Raw genomic sequence first — 11,313 nt, 5'->3', positions numbered from 1 at the left:
ATATAATAAAAATATATATAATATATAAAATTATTTTTTATTTTTTTATATGCACTTTACGTGAAGATTTTCGACCGTTAGATTTATTTCTTTTTTTAATGTGCTTTTTTTCCTTTTCATTATATTTTAAAATAAATATATATTTAATAAAATATATATAATATATAATTTATATATATATATATATTCAACACATACAACAAAAAGTGGTGTGTGTATATTGTTGTGTCTCTCTTTTTGTGCCTGTGGTTTTTTTGTGTACACTATATGTGTATGTGTGATAATATATATATAATATATATATTTAAAAAATAATATATAAAAAATATTAAATTTATATAATATAATATATATATATAAAAAATATAAAAAAATATATAAAAAACACACCAAAACCACACCCACACACACACACACACACCACAAACCACACACACAACACACCCACCACAAAAAAAAAATTTATAAATATATTAAAAATATAAAAAATTTAAAAATATAAAAAGGGGAAACACACACCACACACATACACACGACAGACAGAAAGACCGCACACGCACACAAAAACACACACACACCCCCCCACACACACAACACACCCCCCCCCCCCAAAACCCCACACACCCCCACACACACCCACCCCACACAAAATAACACACACAACAACAAAACACACACACCCCTCCACACATACACACACACACACACACACACAATATATATATATAATAAATATATAATATATATATACATACATAAACACAACAAGTTTTAATATATAATAATAATTATATATATATATTTATATATATAATATAATATATATTTTTAAAATAATATTTTGCATGTGGGTGTGTGTTGTGGTGTGTGTGGGGGTGTTTTTCGTGTGTGTGTGTGTGTGTGTGTGTCTTAATAATAAAAACACACACACATAAAAATATAAAACCACACACACACACACACACACACACACACAAAAACACACACACACAACACCAAATTTAATATATATATAATATATAATATAAAATTTAATATATAATAATATTTTATAATATTATATATATATGCACACACGCTGCAGCGATGGCCCCATGGTTAGAGAAAGGGGGGGGGGACTCTACTCTCGTGGCCCCAGTTAAATTTCCCCGCCGGGGCTCGAAAAAAAAAAAAAATGCCTCGTTCGATGCGGGTCGAGCCCGAAAAAGCATATCGCCTTGGAAAGGGCAAAGCGGTGTCGTAGGGGGAAACACCCCGTGGCACAAACCCCCCGGGGGATTTGGAAGCCAGGAAGGGTGGCACTGCCTATACCCCCTTTTGTTTTGAATTTGGGGAGAACCCATGTCCCCAGTGGGAAAGAATGGCTTTGAAACCACACCGCGCGCGGCCAAAAAAAAACGTAATGTCAAAACACAACACAGGGCCCAAAATAACACCACACACACACAACACACATGTAATAAGAAAAGGTAACAGCCACATAAAAAAGAAATTAAAACGATTCCTCACGAGATCCCCATCAGTTAAAAAATCTTTTGAGGGGGTCATTTTAAAACCGGGGTTTTGTTTATTGATGATTCAGAGGTTAACTCAAGTTTTTTGACAATGAAACATTTAAGCGATTCAGTACCCAAAACTGACAAAAGGTATAACTTATACCTTTATAAATCGTTATATACGCAAAGTCTTCCCTCCGCACGACAACTTTAACACATCTAAAACTATTCAATCTTTCCTCCCTGCAGAAATTTTTTCCTAAAAAAAAACTCGACGTATTGGCGCTAAAATGCCCCAAAAATTTTTCAAGGGGAAAGCAGTGCTTTTGGAAAAAAAAATAAACACGACGTGAGTTTGGTGCGCCAGAGAACAAATTGCGTGTTTTAATCATTTTGTGGTGAAGGGCCCTCAATTTTCTGGAAAAAGCTAAAAATTTAACCATAAATCAGCGATTTTTATGAAAGAAAAATGCTAGAAGCTTTTTTAATTAGAAAATTGCGTAATTCCAACTCGAGTGCTGGTTAAGGGAACTCGGATAACCTTAGCTCGCCGTTGATAAGTAAAACCTGCCCAAACTGTTTGACCTTGACCCTCCTCCTGAGACCTGATTCGCTCTTGTTGGTTTGGTTCTCCGCCATTATATAATCCTGTCAAATTTTTCCCGCCATGTATCCATTTAGGCTAATTATTCGTAAAGACACACGCACACCTATACACGTATCTATCTATCTATCTATCTATTTATCTATCTAAAACCCTATATATATATACATATATATGTGTATACCCACACCCCACACACACACACACACAAAACGCACACACACACACACACACACACACACACACCACACACACACACACACACATATATATATATATTTTATATATAATATTTTATATATATATATAAAATATATATATATATATATACATATATATATGTATGTATGTATTTATGTATGTATGTATAAATATTTTATGTATATTTATCCTCATCATTATCAAGTAATCATTGATATTATCTTTTATTATTTTTGTTGTTGTTGCTGTTCTCATTATCACCATTATTTTTAAATTATTATTATTATTATTATTATTATTATTATTATTATTATTATTATTATTATTTTATTATTATTTTTATTATTATTATTATTATTATTATTTTTATTATTATTATTATTTTTTATTATTATTTATTATTATTATTATTATTTTTATTGTTATTATTATTATTATTATTATTATTATCATTTTTATTATTATTATTATTATTATTATTATTATTATTATTATTATTATTATTATTATTATTATTGTTATTATTATTGTTATTATTATTATTATTATTATTAATAATAATAATAATAATAATAATAATAATAATAATTATAATAATAATAATAATAATAATAATAATGATAATAATAATAATATTATTATTATTACTATTATTATAATTATTGCTATTTATTATTATTATTATTATTATTATTATTATTATTATTATTATTATTATTATTATTATTGTTATGATGATTATTATTATTACTATTATTATCATTATTATTATAATTATTAATACTAGTATTAGTATTATCATTATCATTATTACTATTGGCAGTGTTATTATAATCATTATTATTTGCTTTATTATTATCATTACTATCATTATTATTATGATTACTATTAACACTATCATTATTGATATTATTATTACAAAACATAACCGCTTGTTTGAGTTTTAACCGCTTGTTTTGAGTTTCCATTTAAAAAAAATAAACTTTATGATTTAAGTAGAATAATGATGATGGAAAGGAAATTTCTGATAATTGTAATAACCATAATATAACAGTAATAATATGATAATAATAGTAGCAGTTTCTACTACTACTAATCATGATAATAGTAATAATATAATAATGGTAATGATGTAATAGTAATGATGATGATGATGATGATGCAATGATAATGATAATTTATAATGATAAAGATAATGGGTAATGATAATGATAATGATAATGATAATGATAATGATTTAAAGATAAGATAAAAAATGATAATAATAATAATAATAACAAAATAATAATAATAATAATAATAATAATATTAACAATAATTAATAATAAATAAAAATCCCCTCTAATCAGGACTCGAACCTAGGTCACTCCGGGTATGAAACCTAGCCCGTGCTAAACCAACCATAACCACAAAAACCCACTAAAGAGTGCGCAACTAGGATTTCACTAGCTCCATAGATATTACTTATCTACTCAACTTTGAGTAATGATAGCGAATTTTTTACGCACCTCCCCGTGGGCACTCGGTAGAAATTGATTTAGCAATTCAAATCCTAAGCCAGATGTACTGAGGTATATTTATGAAAGATGGAATAATGCAATGCCGGGATTGATATCGATAAATAACAACCCTCCCTGACCAGGACTCGAACCAAGCTAACTCGAAGTATGAAACCAGAGGCCAGTGCTAAACCAACCATGCCACACATAATACTAATTTTACTACTAACTAATAACATGATGGTTTCTATTAAAAATAATAACAAAAATACTATTAAAAATAAAAATAATGATACTACTACTATGACTAATGATGGATGATGATAGTTTAATAGTGATAAAAAATATGATATGATGAAAGAGAATCTTAAAAATAACAATGATGATATTGATAATAAGATGTAATAATTAAAAAATAAGAGTAGCATTAATAATAATAATAGCAATAATAACAGTAATAACAGCAAAAAAACAGAAATGATAAAATAATAATGATAAAAATAATAAAATAATAATAATAATAAATAATTTTTTATTTTTATCACAATAATCATAATACTACTACTATAATGATAATAATAGTGATAGAATAAAATAAAAATTGATGATAAAATGATAACAATAAAATTATAAAAATTGATAATTATAATATTCTAATAATTTTTATTATTATAATTAAACAATAATAATGATAAAAAATAGAATAACGAAAAAATGATAAAACAAACAACAATAATGATGATAATAAAATAATGATAATGAAAATAATAATAATAAAAAAATAAAAAATAATAACAATAATAATAATAATTAATAAGAACAAAAATAACAGTGAGAAAACCTATGTGAAAATGAGCTTAAAGAGCATCAGCAGAGACCTTGAGGGCACAGCGCCCCCTTCCCCTCCAGGGTCGATTTTTCAGGGAGTGCCCCCCTCCCCCCTGGTCGCGTCGAGTCTCCCACCACGGCAGAGGTTTACGGGGGGGAACCAGGCGGCGCGCAAGGAGGTTTCGCGAGGGGTGCGGCGCCAGCAGACCACGCCGGGAGCAGGGCTCGAGTCCTTCGGAGGGGCGCTGGCTGGGACCCGGCGCAGCGACCCACCCCGCCCCCTCCGCCGGCTCCCCCAGTGCCATTTCCCTTTTGTTCATTGGGCTCCCCCAAAAGCCGGCGGGGGAGGGGGAACCCCGCGCGGGGCCACGCCGGCGTTTGTGGGTTTCCCTTTCGGCGTCGGGGCGAGCCCGGCGCCCTCAGCCCCCCCCTCAGGGGAAGCAGGGGTGGATATGGGGTTCCCCCACGGGATATGGAAGCACAGTGGTGGATCGGGGGAAAAGGGGTGGAAGCAGTGGGGATATGGCGGTTCTCCACGGATCAAGTGGAAGCAGCAGCGGGGATCGGGGGAAAACGGTGGGGGCGTGTGGATTGGGGGTTCCCCCACGGGAAATCGGGTGGAGCGCATGGGGTTCGGTAAAACAGGGGGAAAGCAGGGGTGGAAGGGCGGTTCCTCCCGGACAAGGGGAAGCAGCAGCGGTGGATTCGGGGAAACAGGGGGAAGCAGTGGGGTATGGGGGTTTCCTCCACTGGATCAGGTGGAGGCAGCATGGGGATTCGGGGGAAAAAGGGGAAGCAGTGGGGATATGCGGTTTCCCCTCCCGGGATAAAGGGGAAGCAGCAGTGGTGGATTGGTTGGAACAGGGGGAGGCAGTGGTGGATAGGCGGTTCCTCCAGGGGATCAGGTGGAGGCAGCAGGGGGTGGATTCGGGGAAAAGGTGGGGGCAGGGGGATTGGGGGTTCCTCCAGGATCAAGTGGAGGTAGCGGGGTGGATTCGGGGGAACATGGAAGCAGTGGTGGATCAAGTGGAAGCAGCAGGGGTGGATTGGTGGAACAGGGGGAAAGCATGGATAGGGGCTTTCCCTCCACTGGATCAAGTGGAAGCGCAGGGGTGTTTCGGGGGAAAGGGGAAGCAGTGGGGCTATGGCTTTCTTAAAAGGATAAAGTGGAAGCACAGGGGTGGTTTCGGGGAAACAGGTGGAAGCGTGGATATGGCGGTTCCTCCACGGATCAAGTGGAAAGCAAGGGGGGGGGTTCGGTGGAACAGGGGAAGCTGGGGAAGGGGGTTTCTTCCACCGGATCAAGTGGAAGCAGCAGTGGTGGTTTCGGGGAACAGGTGGAAGCAGTGGTGGATAGGGCGGTTTTTCCATGGATCAAGGGGAGGCAGCAGTGGGGTTTCGGGGGAACAGGGGGAAGCAGTAGTGGACAAGTGGAAGCAGCAGGGGTGGTTCGGTGGAACAGGGGGAAAGCAGTGGGGGATATGGGGTTCCTCCACGGACAATGGAAGAAAGAGGGGTGGATTGGGTGGAACAGGTGGAAGCATGGTGGATAGGGCGGTTTTTCCCACGGGATCAAGGGGGAGGAGCAGTGTGGATTCGGTGGAACGGTGGAACGTGGTGGATAAAGGGAAGCAGCAGTGGTGGTTTTCGGGGAAACGGTGGAAGCAGTGGGGCTATGGGGGTTTTTCCCCTAAAAAGTGGAAGGCAGGGGGATTCGGGGGAAAGGTGGAAGCGTGTGGATATGGGGGTTTCCCTCACTGATCAAGTGGAAGCAGCAGTGGGGGGATCGGGGAACAGATGGAAAAAAAGGGGGGAATGGCGGTTTCCTCCAGGGGGTCAAGGGAGGCAACAGTGGGGGTTCGGTGGAACGGTGGAAGCATGGTGGTAGGGCGGTTCCTCCAGGGATAAATGGAAGCAGCAGTGGGGATTCGGGGAAAAGGGTGGAAGCATGGGGGAATGGCGGTTCCTCCACGGACAAAGTGGGGGGAACAGTGGGGATTGGGTGGCGGTGGAAGCAGTGGTGGTAGGGGGTTCCCCCACTGGATAAGTGGAAGCACATTTGGTGGTTTCGGGGGGAAAGATGAAGCATGGGGATATGGCGGTCCTCCATGGTAAAGGGAGGCAACGTGGGGATCGGGGGAACAGGGGAAGCAGTGGGGCTAGGCGGTTCCCCCATGGATAAGTGGAAGCAGCAGGGTGGATTGGGGGAGCAGGTGGAACAGTGGTGGATATGGGGGGTTTTCCCCACGGATAAAAGGGAAGCAGCAGGGGTGGTTTTCGGTGGAACGGTGGAACGTGGGGGTTGGCGGTTTTTCCCACTGGTAAAGGGGAAGCGCAGGTGGATTCGGGGAAAAAAGGGGAAAGCGGGTGGTATGGCGGTTTTCCCAGGGATAAAGTGGAGGCAGCATGGGGATTCGGTGGAACAGGGGGAAGCAGGGTGTTGGCGGTTCCCCAGGATCAAGTGGAAGCAGCAGTGGGGATCGGGGGAAACAGGGGGAAAGCAGTGGGGATATGGCGGTCCTCCAGGCTCAAGTGGAAGCGCAGTGGGGATTCGGTGGAAAGGTGGAAAAGCAGGGGTGGCTATGGCGGTTTTTCACGGATCAAGTGGAAGCGCAGTGGGGTTTGGGTGGAAAGGTGGAAGCAGTGGGGATATGGCGTTCCCTCCACGGTAAGGGAAGCAGCAGGGGTTTGGGATTCGGGGGAAAACAGGGGAAGCAGTGGTGGATATGGCGGTTCTTCCCACGGATCAAGTGGGAGCAGTGGTGGTTTCGGGGGAACAGTGGAAGCAGTGGTGGATTGCGGTTCTTCCACTGGATCAAGGGAAGCGCAGTGGGGGTTCGGTGGAACAGGGGAACAGTGGTGGTAGGGCGGTTCTTCCACTGGTCAAGTGGAAGCAGCAGGGTGGATTCGGTGGAAAGGGGAAACAGGGGGTGGTATGGGGGTTCTCCATGGATAAAGGGAAGCAGCAGTGTGGTTTTCGGGAACAGGTGGAAGCAGGGTGGATAAGGGAAGCAGCAGTGGTGGATTAGGGGAACAGGTGGAAGCAGGGGGGATATGGGGTTCCTCCACTGGATCAATGGAAGCAGATGGTGGATTCGGGGAAACAGGGGGAAGCATGGTGGATATGGCGGTTCCCCCATGGTAAAGTGGAAGCAGGCAGTGGTGGATTGGGTGGAGTAGGGGAAGCAGTGGGGGATATGGGGGGTTCCCTCCACGGGTCAAGGGGAGGATCGTAGTGGATTAGGGGGAAATAGGTGGGTGGGGGAGGCGTTGATATGTATGGTGGACAAGTGGGGGCAGCAGTGGTGGATCAGGGGGAGCAGGGGGAAGAGGGTGGATAGGGGGTCCCCCTGGGTCAAGTGGAGGATCAGTAGTGGTTGGTGAATGTGGAAGAGTGGTGGATTGGGGTTTCCCTCCCTGGGTAAGGGAAGCAGCAGTGGTGGATTCGGTGGAACGGGTGGAAGCAGTGGTGGATATGGGGGTTTTCCTCCACTGGAAAAGGGGGGCAAGTGGGGGTTTCGGTGGAACGGTGGAAGCGGGGGGGTATGGCGGTTCCTCCCGGATCAGTGGAAGCGCAGGGTGGATTCGGGGGAAAAACAGGTGGAAGCGTGGGGATATGGGGGTTTTCCTCCCCTGGATAAAGGGAGGCAGCAGTGGTGGTTCGGTGGAACAGGTGGAAGATGGGGGGAAATTGGCGGTTCCTCCCGGGATCAAGTGGAAGCAGCAGGGGTGGATTCGTGGAAGGGGTGGAAGCAGGGGTGGATATGGCGGTTTCCAGGGGTCAAGTGGAGCACAGTAGTGGATTAGGGGAATAGGGCAGGGGTGGGGGCTTTTGATAGTAGGGTGGATAAGGGGAAGCAGCAGTGGTGGATTGGGTGGAACGGTGGAAGCAGTGGGGATATGGGGGTTTTTCCACCGGATCAAGTGGAAACAGCAGTGGGGGATTCGGTGGAACAGGGGAAGCGTGGGGGGCTATGGGGGTTCCTCCATGGACAAGGGAAAGCAGCAGTGGTGATTGGGTGGAGTAGGTGGAAGCGTGGGGGTTGGGCGGTTCCTCCACGGATAAGGGGAAGCGCAGTGGGGTTTGGGTGGAACAGGGGAAGCAGGGTGGTTTGGGGGGTTTCCTCCCCTGGTCAAGTGGAACAGCAGGGTGATTCGGGGGAACAGGGGGAAGCAGTGGTGGATAGGGGCGTTCCCCCACGGATCAAGTGGAACAGCATGTGGATTGGGTGGAGTAGGGGGAAAGCAGTGGTGGATATGGGGGTTTTCCTCCACTGGATCAATGGAAGCAGAAGGGTGGATTCGGTGGAACAGGTGGAGGCAGTGGGGATATGGCGGTTCCCCCACGGGGTCAAGGGGAAAAGCAGCAGTGGTGGATTGGGGAAACAGGGGAAGCAGTGGTGGATATGGCGGTTCCCCCACTGGGTAAAGGGAAGCACAGTGGTGGTTTCGGTGGAACAGGTGGAAGCAGTGGTGGTAGGCGGTTCCTCCACTGGATCAAGTGGAAGCAGCAGGGGTGGATTGGGTGGAGCAGGTGGAAAGTGGTGGAAGGGGGTTTCCTCCACGGGTAAGTGGAGGCTCAGTAGTGGATTAGGTGGAATGGGTGGCGTGGGGAGGCTTTGATATGTATGGTGGATAAAGGGGAGGCAGCAGTGGTGGATAGGGGGATAGGTGGAGGCAGTGGTGGATATGGCGGTTCCCCACGGCAATGGAAGCAGCAGTGGTGGTTTGGGTAAAAAGGGGGGAAAGTGGTGGATATGGGGGTTCCTCCCTGGTAATGGAAGCAGCAGTGGGGGTTTCGGGGGAAACAGGTGGAAGCAGGGGTGGATATGGGGGTTTCCCCCACTGATCAAGTGGAAGCAGCATGGTGGATTCGGTAAACGGTGGGGCATGGTGGTATGGCGGTTCCCCACGGGACAAGTAAAAAGCAGCATGGGGATTCGGTGGAACAGGTGGAAGCAGTGGGGTATGGCGGTTTTCCCGGATCAAGGGAACAGCAGGGGGGGGTTTCGGGGAACAGGGGGAGGCATGGGGATATGGGGGTTCCCCCACGGATCAATGGAAGCAGCAGGGGTTGGATTCGGTGGAACGGGGGGAAGCATGGGGAAATTAGGGGTTTCCCCCACGGGGTCGAGTGGAGGCAGCAGTGGTGGTTCGGTGGAACAGGGGGAAGCAGTGGGGGATATGGGGTCCTCCACTGGTCAGGTGGAGGCAGCAGTGGGGGATTCGGTGGAACAGGTGGGAAGCAGTGGTGGTGGATATGGCGGTTCCTCCATTGGATCAAGTGGAGGAAACAGTGGTGGATTAGGTGGAATAGGTGGAAGTGGGGGTTTTGATATTTTATGGTGGATCAAGTGGAGGCAGCAGTTGGTGATCGGAGGAGCAGGTGGAAGCAGTGTGGATATGGCGGTTCCTCCACTGGATCAAGTGGAAGCAGCAGTGGTGGATTAGTGGAATAGGTGGCAGTGGTGGAGGCGTTGATATGTATGGTGGATCAAGTGGAAGCAGCAGGGGTGGATTCGGTGGAACAGGTGGAGGCAGTGGTGGATATGGCGGTTCCTCCACTGGATCAAGTGGAAGCAGCAGTAGTGGATTAGGTGGAACAGGTGGCAGTGGTGGAGGCGTTGATATGTATGGTGGATCAGTGGAGGGAGCAGTGGTGGAATCGGTGGAGTAGGTGGAAGCAGTGGTGGATATGGCGGTTCCACTGGATCAAGTGGAGGCAGCAGTGGGGGATTCGATGGAATCCTTGGGTGGAGCAGGTGAAAGCAGTGGTGGATATGGCGGACCCTTCCGGAAGTAGTGAAGGCGTGATATGTTTGGTGGATCAAGTGAAGAAAGTAGTGGTGGATTTGTTGGATTCATAGGTGGAGCAGGTGGAAGCAGTGGTGGATTGGTCGGTCTTCCGGAGACAGTGGAAGTGGTGCCTCTCCGGGTGGAGTCGGGAGGGGCGCGGCCGGTGGCGACCTCAGCGTCCTCCAGCGAGGAGGACGCGGGGGGCGGGCTGGCCTCCTGGGGGGCGGCGTCCAGCGAGGAGGCTAGGCCCGCGGCTGGAACAAGGCGCCGGGCCCTGGACGAAACAAATAACAAACCGCTGTAACGTTAATGCTTGTTATTGTAATTTATGAGCGTATCATATATGCTAATATATACCATTTTTGATATCATAAAAACAAATAAATATTTCATATTATTACAAAAAAAGACAGAAGCTTTTCATTACCTTTCAACACACCAATGTGTACATTTATATCAATGTTGCATATTCATCTATCCATCTATTTATCTGCCTTTCATCTATCAGTCTGTTTATATATATATTATTTTATATAATATATATATATATATATATATATATAATATATATATATATATATATACATATACATACATACATATATATATATATATATATAAAATATATATATATATATATATATATATATATATGTGTGTATATATATGTATATATATATCTGTGTGTGTGTGTGTGTGTGTGTGTGTGTGTGTGTGTGTGTGTGTGTGTGTGTGTGGTTTGGTGTGTGTGGGGTGTGTGTGTGTGTGTGTGTGTGTGGGGTGTGTGTATTTTTTCGCCCGGGCCTCTTTTGATGAGTATGGAAAAAGTATCATCGTTAGTGAACCAGAGTTGGAGACAGGTGTATCTTGAAAACAGTTTTATCACGGA

At 44.2% G+C, this 11,313-nt stretch overlaps 2 protein-coding genes across 2 annotated transcripts; both read left to right on the top strand.

The window, feature by feature from the left end:
- Nucleotides 1-6,715: 6,715 nt before the first annotated feature.
- Nucleotides 6,716-7,300, top strand: LOC119570845. Its single transcript, XM_037918429.1, has one exon. It carries the CDS (start codon nucleotides 6,716-6,718, stop codon nucleotides 7,298-7,300), a length of 585 nt encoding a protein of 194 aa, XP_037774357.1.
- A 2,017-nt stretch (nucleotides 7,301-9,317) lies between these two features.
- On the top strand, nucleotides 9,318-10,079 carry LOC119570844 (glycine-rich cell wall structural protein-like). The gene has a single exon (XM_037918428.1). It carries the CDS (start codon nucleotides 9,318-9,320, stop codon nucleotides 10,077-10,079), a length of 762 nt encoding a protein of 253 aa, XP_037774356.1.
- Nucleotides 10,080-11,313: the final 1,234 nt, after the last annotated feature.

This window comes from Penaeus monodon, unplaced genomic scaffold (genome assembly GCF_015228065.2).
Source record: "Penaeus monodon isolate SGIC_2016 unplaced genomic scaffold, NSTDA_Pmon_1 PmonScaffold_415, whole genome shotgun sequence".
Lineage (NCBI taxonomy): Eukaryota > Metazoa > Arthropoda > Malacostraca > Decapoda > Penaeidae > Penaeus > Penaeus monodon.
The sequence above is the reverse complement of the archived record's forward strand: the minus strand, read 5'-3'. Positions and strand labels throughout refer to the sequence as shown.